The sequence below is a fragment of the Procambarus clarkii genome, chromosome 24 (assembly GCF_040958095.1).
Source record: "Procambarus clarkii isolate CNS0578487 chromosome 24, FALCON_Pclarkii_2.0, whole genome shotgun sequence".
NCBI lineage: Eukaryota > Metazoa > Arthropoda > Malacostraca > Decapoda > Cambaridae > Procambarus > Procambarus clarkii.
Genome location: NC_091173.1, coordinates 11,129,990 through 11,145,481, shown reverse-complemented (window position 1 = coordinate 11,145,481; position 15,492 = coordinate 11,129,990). Strand labels below are relative to the sequence as shown.

Sequence of the window (15,492 nt, the reverse complement as noted above, 5' to 3'; positions counted from 1 at the left end):
ATAAAGTTGGATTTATAGATAGAGCTAGTACATACAATACCTAAAGCCACTAATAAGCATAGCGTTTCGGGCATACGCATAACGTTTCGTCTCCCACCATCTTACGAAAAGTGGGAGAGTTCACTGGCATTCAACTATCGTCAAAGTAGTTTAACATCAAATGTGAGAAAATTGCCCCAAACAAAAATTTCAAATGCGTGTTGTTGCAATAAATAATATATGCAATTGCGTCAAACTTTCTACGCTAACACCTTTATGCCAACACATGTTAAATATGGTCTTGCCTTGAAGTATAACCACCCGAGTGATTTTAGTTGAGCAAATTAAACAAATTTGTTTTGCTTTTAATAATAATAATAATTAATAATAATAATAATAATAATAATAATAATAATAATAATAATAATAATAATAATAATAATAATAATAATTTTTATTTAGGTAAAGGTACATAAAGAGATTTTACAAAGTTTGTTGGCTTTATAGATAGAGCTAGTACTGTACATACAATGCCTAAAGCCACTATTACGCAAAGCGTTTCGGGAAAGCGTTTCGCTTCATTTAACATATGAAGAGTACTCGAAGAGATGTAAGACACATTTGGTACGTGAATCTCTTGGTTACGTCATAGAGAGCATAATGTTTCCTTATAGTTGCTGTTTTGCTGACTAATAATAATTGATAATGTTGGAAGAGGATGTTTGTCTTGGTCAGTATACCCTGGTGTCCATCTTACACACTTTCTTTAATATTTGGGGGGAACTTTGATAGTTGTCATATGACCACAAAAATTAATCTTCTTCGTCTAAGCTATGTTTTGTTTTGTCCAGTAATAAATGCTCTCCGTGGACACTGGGTGTTGTATAAGACCCTAGTGAGCATTTTACCAGTTTTTCCCTGGAACATTTTTCACTAGTGTTGTATTAACATTTAAAATACTTAAGTTGGCCACTCCGGCCCCGTTCATCATTTTCATACTTTCTTTTTCTTTATGAATAATAAATGAAACTCCTTATCGGACTGACAGGAAACAGAGCATACTTACACTACACACACAAATCACAGTAGCGTGATACATCAAATGAACAAAATCACGGCTCTTGTGGATTTGTTCAGAAAATATTTGTGTACATAAGAGGACGCTCCGTATTGTACCAGACCATGATAATCGTTAATAAAACAGCTTACATTACTTATGTGGGTTTCAGAGTAATAATTTGAAAGTGACCATTCACGTAAAGAAATTAAAAACGACCATGGACAATATATGTAAAGTTTCCATTCAAATTAGGCAGCATAGGACACAAGTGGCCGTTTTGAGAACCGTTTTGAATTCATTTTTGATTTCGAGGAAATTAAAAAATTAATTGCATTTGTTTGTCGTTGAACATGTGAATGTGTCCGAAGACTGGCGTGTGACTTGCTTGTATGATGCCGGCACACTGGTGACCGCCTGGGAACACCAAATGCTCTTGGCAATAATGTTTAGGGGGGTAGAAATAGCCTTAGATACTCTATCCCTTTGAGATGTATTTCTTTCTTGTCTCAATAAACATACTTAAACTTGACAGTATTTACGTTCAGCAAGAGAACGGAGACTTGTGTTCAAAGTAGAGTGCAAGTCCATTGTAAAGTTTTTTTTTTTTTTTTAATTAAAGACATTATTTGTGTGTACGTTTCTAGGCAAGAAGTTAATGGCTCTTAACATTGGCTTGAGACTTGCTTAAAATGGTCAGTAACACCCTAGTTAAGTTTCAAAGTAATTTTAAGTGACCATATTTTATTGTGTAAGTTTACAATATTTAGTTATTTTCACACTCACCCACTTAACAGAAGAAGTGGAAACTATCAGGAGAAAGCCCTAAGCCTTTACAACTTACAGAAGAGTGGCTGGGCGCACCACAGAGAATACATTAAATAGGCATGTTTGTTTTATTCACGTTATTGAGAGTTTTCTCCGTTAATAGTTATGGGGGGTATTGTCACGAATATGTTCACACGACGTGCTATGAGAGGACTGAGAAGAGGTGCTGCTGCTGAACCCAGGGGTTATCTTGAGATGATTTCGGGGCTTTAGTGTCCCCGCGGCCCGGTCCTCGACCAGGCCTCCACCCCCAGGAAGCGGCCCGTGACAGCTGACTAACACCCAGGTACCTATTTTACTGCTATGTAACAGGGGCATAGGGTGAAAGAAACTCTGCCCATTGCCCTCGTTGAAGGGGTGAACGAGGCTTCCGCATTGTGTGAAGTGGGTAGATGGTGGTGGTGGTGGTATGCCACCTACCCCACACATGTGGGTAGGTGGTGGTGGTGGTGGTGGTATCATGCCACCTACCCCACACATGTGGGTAGGTGGTGGTGGTGGTGGTGGTATCATGCCACCTACCCCACACATGTGGGTGGTGGTGGTGATGTTGCCATGCCAGACTGTACTGTGGAGGGTTCCTGGTGGGGGAGGGAAGACACACGTCATGGGGGTGAATGTTCTGGTGGTCACCTTCCACTTGACGGAGGAGACGACAGGAAGCTGGGATATATAACAACAACATGAGCTTCCCGCCATGGGTCGCCTCCTGTATGTGTTGGAGGGGTGACGACCGTCGCAGTTGACCATACAAGCCGGTGTTCACAAAGGCTAGAGTGTAATCACTATGTAAATATCCCTTATCGCAGTGACAACAGCCAGCTAGCACGCACACACACACACACACTCCCACGCCATCTCGCGCCCATTATTGTCAATAGGGGTCGTAGTCCCTATCTCTCAACACTGCACCAGTTAACCTATCGCCTTTCCTGTCCTCAGCGTCATACTCATCAACGCTATTCTTAATTAAAAATCTAATTTCAGACACTTGACTAGCGACGCGATCCTAACGCCTTTAAACAAGAAGTCAATTTAATACAATGACATACCAATTCTGTCGACCTGAGTAATGCATTAATACAGTCGGGCCCAGCGAAGGAGATGTTAGCTACAGCAGTAAAGGTCAAGATAATACCAAATTTATTTCAGATGCTTTCCAATTCTCCAAAAGATATCTCCATAGTTTCTTGTGAAGACTGAGACAGCCTGGCTGTAGAATAGGTAAGGTAATTGTCAGGAGGAAGCGCCAAGTCACAACAACTATATAGCACCTGGAAGGGATAAAGATGTAGGATAGTATGGAGGGAGGGAATGGAGGCCCAATTACTTCGACTGTTGGGGGTGTGTGTGGGGAAGAGAGAGAGAGAGAGGTGGGAAGGAGTGATTGAAGCGAGTGCGGAAACAGCTTCCGGTGGGAAATCAGTAATTCTAGATAGGAAATGAGGCCATGAGCTCTGAGATAAATACTTTTCCCTGTGAAAGTTATTATTAATAATTGTGTTGATAGCGAGCTTGTCCATGTATGGCGGGAGGACTGGTGGCGGCAGGACTGGTGGCGGCAGGACTGGTGGCGGCAGGACTGGTGGCGGCAGGACTGGTGGCGGGTTTTCTCTGCCTGGCAACAGATCACTACAATCACTACATTAATTTTGGCAACTTCTGTGGGCAGGATAATCAAATCCGGCGTGACGTCTCCTTAGAGTTAATTTTTTTTTTAACCATCCTCATTCAGACCCGGTGGCATGAAGTACCTGGAGCTTTGCAACTACTTTATTCACTCTCGTGTTCTTGAAGATATCCTCATATTGCACCCAAAATTTGCCAGTGCAGGCTACTGTACATATGGCCCTGTGTAACTAACCATCCTGCGAGATGGGGACTTTTAGTATCACTGTTACCTTATTCACTCTTGTGCTGATGATGAGGTTCACCAGACCACACACTAGAAGGTAAAGAGACGACGACGTTTCAGTCCGTCCTGGACCATTCTCAAGTCAATTGTGGCTGAATATTTCAGCCACGTTATTGTGACTCATCGCCTGCTGATGATGATATCCTTATAATGTACCCATAGTCTACCAGTGCAGACTACTTATCACATGCCTCTGTATGACTAACCATCCTGTGTGATGGGGATTTTTAGCATCATATATGGCCACTGCCTTTTGAACGAAAGGCGGTGGAGTTTCTGATGGGGAAGGAAGAGACATTTGCGCATCGCGTTCCGCAAGGCGCGGTGCGGCCAGCCTGGGTGGCGTAAAAAGTGCGAGAAGTCAGGTCTCGCTCTCACTCCCTCTCCCGACCCGATCCACGAAGCGTACTCTCCTTCATATAGTCTAGGGTAGCTACTCAAATGCAGATGTACCTAAATGTGTTAATAAAAAAAAATCTTAATATCACCATCTATTTATTTATTTATTGTATTTATCTATATACAAGTACATTGGGTTTGTGAGAGTACATAACATTGGTGTTCTTACACGCTTGGAAAGTCACTGACACGCATAGCGTTTCGGGCAGACCATTGGTCACTGTCTCCCACATCAGAGCATTCAGTACCCAAACGTCAGGACATTCATTTTCTTGTTGACTCATCAATAATCTTTTATATTACAAGTGCGTGTGTGTGTATGTATGTACGTATATATGTGTATATATTATATATGTATATATATATATAATATAATATATATATATTATAATATATTATTATGCATGTACATGTGTATGTAACACTAACAATTATGTAACTAGATTCAAGAGATTCGCTATACGAACTATGGGGGTTCAGTTCCCGAACCGATTATGTGCCTCTGTAACCCTTTTCACCGCCATACGGGATGGGTATGGGGTGCATAATAAAGAAAGAAAGAAAGAGGAAAGGTCAGCTGACGCCATGGCCATACCACCCCGCCCTACAGTGCTTCAAGTCTACCTCTGACACGTCTCTTCTTAGTCGTCGCTCCTGTATCTACAGCAAACGTAGACAAATACATTTTTTCCAACCTTACCTTGAGGTTACCTTGAGGTGCTTCCGGGGCTTAGCGTCCCCACGGCCCGGTCGTCGACCAGGCCTCCACCTTGTCATTGTCAATAGTGACGCGCCTCAATAACGCGTTTCCCAACATTAGTATTCGTGTAGTCATCAGGAGGATAAACCCTTCATGCAAACTACACCTACCATGAAGTAGTGGTAGTAGTAGTTTCTGAAAGGCTAACTATTAGAAATACACAAAATAGCAGCATGAGCCAATGGTACGCTGCCATGGGCTCGGCTGTCATGGCCTTGTATGGCACCTCACCACCTGAATGCTACGTGGGGGGGGGGGGGGGGCAAAGTACTGGTCGAGGGTGCTCTGGCTGATGTTTGGTTTAAGCTGTAGCTAGCTGTATATAGATGCTGTCTATGTTTAATGTTCCTGGAAGATTATACTTTACAACACAGGCGATACCTGACACATTGTAAACAGTAATACAGGTGCAACGTGCATTTCTTGGAGGTGATAGGCAGGTGTAGCCGCCCAAGCATGGGCATGTGGCCGCTCAGAGGCAGGGGCGAGTTCCTATCTTGGCTTTCGACCACCTACACAAACATGCATAAACTGATAGGAAACACAAAACAGAAGCTCGTTGCGTCTGGCTGAGATTTTCGTTCCCCTTATTATGCTGCTATAGAGTCTAGCGACATATCCCAGATATTGGTGTATATACACAGCTGACTTTCCAGCCCTACGAGCGCGCTGATCAAATCATTGCACTCTCTTCTCAAATTGTCGTATATTCAGTAGGCGATTTTAATTAGTAGCATACATGTTAAAATAATACTAACTTGTATTGGTGAAAATAGTCACTAAACATTTAACATTGAGGGGAAAAAAACGTGTCGGGGAGTTAAATTATCCACATTGAATTAATGTTATGGTGTGGAGGCTGATCTTTGTTGACATGTGTTCGATGTTGTTCCCTAATTGATGCATAGAGCAAGAGTTTCAGATTCTCCGTTAATTAATTATCATTTGTATGTATATCGAGTCACATCGGTATTATCCAACATGATTCAGACAAGGCAGCTAAAGCTTCATATAATAAACCTGAAATTGAACTAGACTTGGGCATTTCAGTGTCAAAAGCACACTGCAAAATTTTCCTGAGGGTGACTAACAATAGTAATCTCGATGAGGACAGGAAGCCGGCAGTTTGTCAAATGTCCCCCATTTTCCCTGATGATTTTTTCCAGCAGGATTTTATAATTTAACAGGGTTTTGGCATTACCTGCTTCGGTGTGTAGGGTTAAGGTTTCCCCCTAGGCCAACGACTGAGGTTGTTCTGGATGAAACCAACTACGGTTACCTAACTCTCGGGTACAAGTACTTGGCTACTTCTATATGCTAGATAAATACAGGTATAAAAAATAATTTGCCTAAATGTATTGCCTTGTTCAGGAATCAAACTTGGATCCAGTGAGTTTTTAGCTAACTACACTTATAGTGTTCAGTTTTCTCTGACTAGGCACATTTAGCTTCTTGAATAATACACATTTTCTCTTGAGTGATAAGAACATGTTTCTCAACAGCATCCACAAATTTATCTCCATCACCCGGCCCTTCTCGAGGTGTATGACTCCAGGGAAGATTGTAATGATAATTGTGGCAGCATGGACCTGGACCATCATCTTCAACCTCACCCCGACACCCATCATAGGGTGGACTAACTCGAGTAAGACCCTTCTTCTACATTATATATAATGTAGTATGTAATAGATTGCCATGGAGATGGGAAGCTTGTTAGCCTTATTGATGTCCTTTTAGCCAACTACTGGCCATATTCCCAGATGCCACCCACAACAGTTGACTAACTTATGAGTTCCTATTTACTGCTAGGTGAGCATTAGAATTGGGTATAGGGAAACATGCTCAAGAGTCTCACCTAGGCTGGGAATTGAGCCCAGGACCACTGTGTTGAGAGGCAAAGTTGCAGTTCCTCTGGATGGAGATCACAATATCCAAACTGGAGTAGGAAGTTGTCTATCACAGCAACCAAGTGGCCTATGCTCAGAATGTTATCTTCATCATTATTAAATGTAAATATTAGTTATTTGTATTTTCTTCATACCATATTTAAGAACACCAACATTAGTAATCATTCTTCCTTGAGGTGCTATAAAATCATGATTGTAATTATTTTTCTATCTCCACAGCTTACAAGAAAGGAGCATCACAGTGTGGCCCTCTACCGCCCAAGCAGAAGATGCAGTTTGTACATGCTTTTATCAACACGATGTTTAATTTGGTTATTCCCATAATCATCATGAGCTACTGTTACTATCGAATTTTCAAGGAAGTCAAAGATCATCTTAATAGGTTAGTATTGTGCAGCATTTTCTTGATATACCTTATAAAGTGATAGGAATATAAATTTTCTGTTCCGTGTGTTAGAATTCAAGCGTAGAATGTAATGAAATGTCTTTCTTGTGGGTCTCTATGTACTAGTATTTTCCCATATGAGTTACTGTACTTAAAACTTTATACCTGGAGAGAGTTCTGGGGGTTTTTCTACTTCCCAAGCCTAGCCTGGGGCCAAGCTCGACTTGGGATAACTTAGTCTAACAGGCATGCAGGCCTACATATCCACTGCAACCCAGTTGGTCTTGGTCCCAGTTGATACTATAGGTTCCATACTAGGCTCGGACAAATAATGAGTCCTACTGGAGATCAGGGTCAGTTGTACTACACATGTATGCAATAGCAGATAGCCCTATAGGCTGCATAGGCCTGAGAAAATTACATGTAAAGATAAAATGCATGTTCTAAAAATCATTGTATTTTTGACCAGAAAAAGTAGATACAGCATTGTATTGCAAAAGAAGCTAAATTCAGAATTGAAATTTGCTACATTTTTGGCTTGAATAAACTCGCAAATAATTCCCTGAAAATCGCATTTAATTATTATTAACACAAAAGCTTCGACTCGATGTACCTCAAGATAATGTAGCTCAATTTGTTGTATTACATTTATGACCTCTGGTAGTTATCAGTTCATTTTAGAGCAGAAAATGATCTCTCTTGACTATAGCTGGATACCCTTTGGCATAGTTACATATGCAGAGAGATAAATAATAATATAGTATATTTTAGCCCTGAACATAACCCAAGGCTAAAGTACTTCAGTACATATACACTGAGAAGGTAAGTACACTTCTTGGTGTGTATATATACCTCCAAGGACAAGGCAAAGCAATGAAAGATGTTTTCCAGTTGCTATTCTGAGACTGAGTCCAATGCTACTCACCCATTGTCTTTTATAGACTGCCATATTAGTGGCTTTATGTATTGTACTTTCCCTATCTACAACTTGTGTATTGGGAATGGTTGAGGACCACAGGGCTAACACTGCAAACCAGGCATGACAGGGTGGATCTCGTTGAAACTTTTAAAATACTGAACAATTTGGAGGATGTTGATCCAAACAATTTCTTCAAAAGGTTAGATGTAACAAACATGGAGCAATGGTTTCAAGCTCAATAAGCCCACATTGTATAACTGAGAATAGGAGATGCTTTTTCACCCAGTGCCATTAACCCATGAAACCACCTACCCGCCAAAACCTTAACTGCCAAAACTGGGTTGTTTTAAAATATGCTGTACCTTTAAAATACCTGGAAAAGATCAAGGCAATGGAGGAGGGGAGGACCTTTGACAAGCCGCCGGCTTCCTGTCCTCATCGAGGCCACTAGGGTTCTCGGATAAATAACTAGGCCCTCTGGTAAATCAGGTATGGTTATGGGGTCCACTACCACCCAGTGGATGGGTATGTGGCGCATAATTAATGAACTAAATTAATCAGTTTTACAGATCATTGTTAATTATTACTAACATGTAGATTAACACTGCAGCACCATCATTTTTAACCCAACCCACACAAAAGAAATCAAATTTTCAGTGAAGATTTTTCGATCCGTCCTGGACCCTCATCAAGTAGTTATTTGTTTCAGCCTCGTTATTGTGACTTATTCTCTGCTACATCATTTGTCTTAATTACTGTATTCTATTGAAGAAATGCCATTACCCTGAAAGTACATATATGTAATTAAAGGAAATTTTTAGGTTACAGTACTTCTTAAACTAAATCATTGATAAGCTGCCTATGTTGATCTTAAGAAATGAGGAAATTTGAATTATATTATATTGCATATTTTATTTAGTCATATTCCTAATTTTATACTTTGCAGGATGAGAGACTTTGCTGATGTGAGCGTGCGCAATTCTCTGATACAGCAGAAGCAAATCACTGAGACTCTCTGCATCGTACTCTCTCTCTTCCTGCTCTTCTGGATGCCATACATCATGTATTCTCTTTCTTTAGTTTTCTTGGGGTCAGAAAATGTTCCAGAAATATTGAACCCAATAGTAAGTACAACTATGATATTTCTTTGGAAAAATTAGAATTTCATGTTTGGTGTTAGAACAGCAACATTCAAATACAACATAAAAGTGCCAATTTTCAGGAATATATAATTTCTGAGCTATCTCACTCAGTTGCTGCCTTAGATGAAGTTCTGTAATCCCATGTGCAGGACCTCGTGCAGTTTTGATGGGTTGACATTCCGCACCAGTTTACAGTACTAGGCAAGTTTTCAAGTATCATAATGTGCTAGGGAGACATTGGGAAATATTCAGTCTAGCCCAGAATGACCACTAGAAATGTATTATTATTCCATAATAATTTTTATTTATTATGTAAACAAAAGAATAATATGCATTGGCTTAATATTGTTATAAAAAATGTGTATTAAAGGCCACTACTATGTAAAGTGCTTTAGGCATAGCTTAAAATAATTCAGTAAGGTTGTTTAATGGTTTGATGAGGTGACACTTAATACTAACAAGAAGTAAATAAACATAAACATTGGTCAAGTAATTTAGCAAGTGATATACAGCTTTTAAGGAAGGCATAATGTAAACAAGAACAGGAAAAAATGAACACGTGTTATGGGGTAATATTTAACATTAAATGGGAAATGATAACATTTTTGAATTGTTAAAATAACTGAAAATATTTGACAGTTATACATGAGACATAAGACATTAAAGAAAACTCACTCCGTTTAAGTGTTAATATCACATAAACTCCCAAGCAGCACTTTTGCTAATTATATGTTGGTATAAATGCTATGCCAGTCATGGCAGACTGTCGGGAACAGGTTGCTCTCTTCCCAGTTGACCCCGGTAAATACAGAAATTAACTTGTGATCTCCTTCAGACTTCAGCAGAGATATCCCCTTACATCACAGATGGGTAATATCTTAATTGCATGCATACCAGTAATATAATATATCCTTCCAGGAGCCAGATTCACGAAGCAGTTACGCAAGCACTTACGAACCTGTACATCCTTTCTCAATTTTTGGCGGCTTGTTTTACAATTATTAAACTATTAATGAGCTCCGAAGCACCAGGGGGCTGTTTATAACAATAACAACAGTTGATTGGGATGTTTTCATGCTTGTAAACTGTTTAATAAATGTAACCAAAGGAATCAAAGATTGAGGAAAGGTGTACATGTTCGTAATTACTGTACTTGTGTAACTGCTTCGTGAATCTGGCCCCAGGAAGATTACTGTAACAGATGTGATTGTTAGGGAAATTAAAGTTCTAGAAGACACTGTACATGTATTCTTTACTTAAAATAGTGGACATTTGATCTTCATGATGGGCTAAGCAATCACAGAACTGATCACTTCTGAGGAGCTGACTAAAAGTGAGTGTCTCAACACCTTTCTCGTGGCTGACAAAACTATAACAGACCTGAGTAGATACTGGATTCATGATAGTTTTCCTTTATTCTTGATCCAATAAAGGGTTTGATAAACCATGATACTGGAGTAGCACCAGTAATTTAATACATAATTAGAAGAATAATTCTTAATAGTGAAGGCAGAACATAATATGAATATCAGTGCCAACTTCTGTAACAGTACTGGAGGCATGGCTGGCTATCTTAGTTTATATCAAGAGATTAATGGTCATATCTATCTAAATTAAGTCACCTAAAGCACCATTTATCTTACTTGAATACCTCAAAGTTGTAGTTCCCCCACACACAACCCACCTGATGCACTATATTTGGTCTAGATGTTCCAAAGCATGTTCCCTCCTCACCAGCTCTGCCACAAGAAGAGAACATTGTTGCTTGCTGCATCCCACACCATTCAGACATTTCCTTCCTTGTGTCAAACACTTCCACTCTCAATTTGTGACTGTAAATTATTCTTTCAATTTAATTACATCCCTTTCTCAAACACTGGATGATTGGTTTAGGCACTCTTCCAGCCTCATTGGTCCACACTCCTGTTCAGCAGATTTCTTACATTCCCTGTGTATTTCACATCCATGCAGATATACATACAAGAAGCCCAGGGCTGGAGATTCAAAATGGTAAGGGTACTTTAGGGTAATACAACTTTTGCCTATATTAGGTCATTCTTACAGCCCTGCCTTACTGTGGCAGTGTAAATATATCAAATTCTTCATTGACAGAACTAATTCTAAAGTCTTTACTTTTTTCAGGCGTACTTATTTGGTTATATGAATTCTGCTTGCAACCCTATTATCTATGCTCTTCGTTCACAATCGTTTCGCAGAGGCTTCAGTGAGATTATCTGCCGGAGCCACAGAGTACCAGGTGTGTTTCTAAACTTGAATCTTGTATTTGAGGCATCTTGCATCATTGCATGTGATAGAATATAGAATGGCTACTGTATTTTGCTTGAGCTTATTTTGTTATTTGTATAACTATAAATATTGATGCTTTAAGCATATGAATATAAAATGTGACTTTGTATATCTGAATGATTTCACATGTAAGAACATTAAACATATTCCTTTTCTGTGGGGAGCCCCTCCGGCTCCCTGGAGCTATCAGGCTAATATGCGCTATATTAGACCAGGGGGATTAGTCAACGGAGTTCCGCCTACTAGGGACCACAAGCCAGAACCTGGCCCCCTCAGAGAGGCACATGGAGCAATGGCCCCTTGGAAAAAAACCCTGTGGTTGGGTTTTTTCTTATTTACCATCAACTGGGGTTAGGCACACAGAAAGGTAGACATAACAAAACAGACCCCATATGGTAAGAAAATTACAACCAAAAACTGAACAGAGGCAGAACTCCCTTAAATCCCAAGGAAACGAGCAAATTTCACACCTAGCCGCTGCGCCGCTTGTCTGCACAGCCATCCCCTCCCCAAGAGGGGGAGGGGAAAGCCCCGGACCCCCCCCCCCCCCCTCCGCATCGGCTACCCAGCAACTCCCGTTTGTTGGCTAATGCGATAGAGGGCGGTCGTCAACTATGGCCTCGGTTTCCTAGCAATGTTTTGCCTTAGTGGTGTCCTCTGCTGTTTGTGGTGTGGTGGCCAGGTGTACTGCTGTGTACCGGGACTGCATGCGCTTAAGGCAGCCTTCCCTAAGTGCCCTGTGATTACTACCCTCGGGTGTGGGACATTTGGGGCTTGAATCTGATTATTTAAATATTAATGTAGTAAATTAAATTACGAAGGACCACCCGCTTTTATAGTAAAGAGGGAAACTGAGAATTTCTGATCATTAGATAATTCCTAGATGAACCAGTAACTATGGATAAAATACTAGAGAATATGATCATAGAAATAATTAATGGGCTGTATAATTAAATGAATCAAACCCTCAAACACCTACATTGGGGGGTTATTACTGGAACTCAGTACGTCCAGGAACTAGTGTGGTTCGTTCACTAATCCAAATTATAATAATCTAATCCTATGAATTATAGCAAAACCAATGTCATTACCAAGAATGGGAACATAGATTATGAGTATAATAATGATAATCACAATAAACACATGTTAATCCAAAGAATTCTGCATGTAAATAATTCCAGATAATTAATAAATGAATACAAAGGAATCTTAGCTTAATGACGATTCCTTTGTGTAAGTCACGACGCTTCCTCTAATTCCCTGGGCTCGGCTGGCTGACGAGTGGGATGGATTAACATGGGAGAAGGCGGCAGGGAGAATTCTTCTCACGTGCTGCAAAACAAATATTTACAGTAGCAACTAATTAAGCTACGGAATCTCTATGTTCAAGAAATTAATATTTACAGGCGATAATGGGTAATGACCTGTGGTTTGGTGTTGGTATACGTCGTCACGGCCAATCACCCAGCTACCATACTACACCTTACGCGATGCATCAAATAAGGATAAGATACTTAGCTAATATGGGCACTGTATAAGTTTTAAGATTGCCAAAATTCGCGTCCCAGGCTCTGGCTTCACCCTATCCTGGATAATGGCGCGCTTCACTGGCCGGTCACTTGTAGTCAAGAACCAGATTAAAAAGGTTCCTTATGTTACACCGACACCAGTTGAAGATATTATCTGCAAGGTTGTTCACGCCTCACAGTGGCGACTTTCATCTGAGGATGGATAACGTCTACCCTGATGACTGGGCAATGGCGTCTCCTCATGAGCACGATGAGGACAGGTCTGCTCGAGAGCTTCCATCCACGTGTACTGGCGTGCCCTCCTCACCCACGCCGCGTCTCGCGTTCATTAGACAAATTATTGTCATGAATATTAGTATTTCTCGCATTTGTGCTTGAAATGTTGGAGACAGGACGGGTTTATTATTTAGAAGAGGGAAATATTATTATTTGCCAATTTAGTGATAGTAAACATATAAGGGAGAGGAATTAATGTCTCTCCATGGCATTCACTTGTGACGTTAACTTTTATTACTAGATAACCGCTATGACTCTAACGCTCTATTCGGCTTTTAGTTGGAGGTCAATTTATCTGTAATTAATTATCACACAGAATGCCTTGGTTATAGAGAATCGAATTTAATTCTCAGATACATTGGATATAACGTGTTTATTGTAATGAAATCTGACGCAATACTGGCGTCGGGTGACGTGAGAATTCTAGCCTACTGCACAGATGAAATTATTAGTACATGAGAATTCTACGTGGTGTTAATTTTACTTACTACAATAATTAGTAGAGTTAGTAATAAGTAATGAGAATACAACAGTGTTGTATTCGGTGTTGGAAATTTCCAACATTAGGTGTCAGGGTTCTCTTCCTTGATGCTTTCGGGATGCCATTTCCATAGGGGTTTTTGCTGCTCAGCATTTACTCTACCCTTGGGGCCAGCTGGGGTTTCATGGCCCTAGTTTGGCCTTGGGAAGGGAGTGGTATTTTTGCTGGTTGGGGCATCAAGGTGTTGAGCAGCCAGTTCCTGTTTTCTCTGGGAACATTGTACTTTTGTGGGGGTTTCTTTTCCTTTTTGTTTTGTTTGCCTAGTGTGGCTATATGACTGCTTATAATAATTTGGTGGACCTTTGCTAAGCCCCTGTGATTGTACACGTCGCAGGGATTTCAGTGTTGTGATCTCTCCTTGTTAGCTTTGGGTCTAACTGGTTAGCAGCACCTTGCTCAGGCTTCCCGTAGTAGTCAGCCTATGGGCCCTGGTAAACCCTGTCAGGTCTCGGTGGACCTGTGGATGCATCTTCAGAGTTCCTGCTTGCCTCATGCGAATTTGAAGGTTGCTGTGTGCCCTTGTCTCAGGGTGACAGTCACCGCTTTTGCCCCTCTCATGTTGGGTCACAGATACCTTTGACTTAGATTATTGCGAGACTTGCTCTTTGCTTGTTCTCCAATTAACCCATTCTGATGACATTAATATTTGGGTACAGGCGGCATCCATGTTGCACGCTAGGTTTAAGTTGCTGCAACGCGCTAGGCTGAGTGCCCACCCGGATGCCCCGAGGCTGCCCCTCTTTGGTTATAGGGACCTGGACTTAAGGGCGTTAGTTGCTTCGACTTTGGTTCCGTCCGTGCTCCCCTGGTCCTTTCCCTGTGTTCGTCCTGCAATCCCCTCCCTTTCTTCCGGCTCCCAAAAATCTTTGAAAGTTTCGGAGTCTGAGCGAGGTTTACTTGTTAATGAGACTAGGGCAGCTTTAGGAGCTGCACCATTTGGGTTGTGGACGGATGCATTCAAGCCGGTTCCTCCTGCTGAGGCTTCTGGGTCCCACCAGCATGCCCCTTTCTTCTCTGCCTTTCTCCTGGACTCTGCCTTTTCTTCAGGAGTAGAGGGTATGAAGGACTGCTCTGCCCCAGGTCCCGCTTTGGGGGATCCCGGGGCTGGAGAGGAGTTAACCTGTGGGGCTTGGGCCCCCTTTGACCTCACTTGGGTGTTGGTGTCCTCTTCGCGGGGCTTGTTGTTGCAGGACAAGGAGTTTTCTTATCCCCCCTTCCCTGTATAAGTATGATTTGGGGCCAATTCCTCCCCTGGTTTGGTTCCAGGTTTCCTTGGGTTCCTTGGTTCCTTCCTTCCAGAGGTTTTCTGCCTCTTGTATCTCGCCTAAGGAGGTTTGGGAGGTGCTTGCTGCATACCTCTTGTGAGACTCGAATTATGCCTGTTATGGATTCATCCTCCTTTGAGTTCGGTTCTTCTTCCCTGTATTGGGTGCATTTTTGGAGGTTCCTGAATCTTCCTGGCTGGCAGACTGCCCATTCTTATCATTGGAGGCATGGCATGGGTTCTGTCAGACCCGCATGCTTGAATGGCGAGACTCTTCTACGGTT

At 41.2% G+C, this 15,492-nt stretch overlaps 1 protein-coding gene across 3 annotated transcripts in view; it reads left to right on the top strand.

Moving 5' to 3' along the window:
• The window catches only part of LOC123761725 (uncharacterized), an 82,818-nt gene that overhangs the window by 49,246 nt on the left and 18,080 nt on the right, over window positions 1-15,492 (top strand). For all 3 annotated transcript variants that reach the window (XM_069330617.1, XM_045747867.2, XM_069330616.1), the window contains exons 2-5: window positions 6,441-6,583; window positions 7,065-7,227; window positions 9,096-9,273; window positions 11,434-11,548. In XM_069330617.1, coding sequence (XP_069186718.1) covers window positions 6,441-6,583; window positions 7,065-7,227; window positions 9,096-9,273; window positions 11,434-11,548 — 599 coding nt within the window. The remainder of the gene's footprint in view (window positions 1-6,440; window positions 6,584-7,064; window positions 7,228-9,095; window positions 9,274-11,433; window positions 11,549-15,492) is intronic.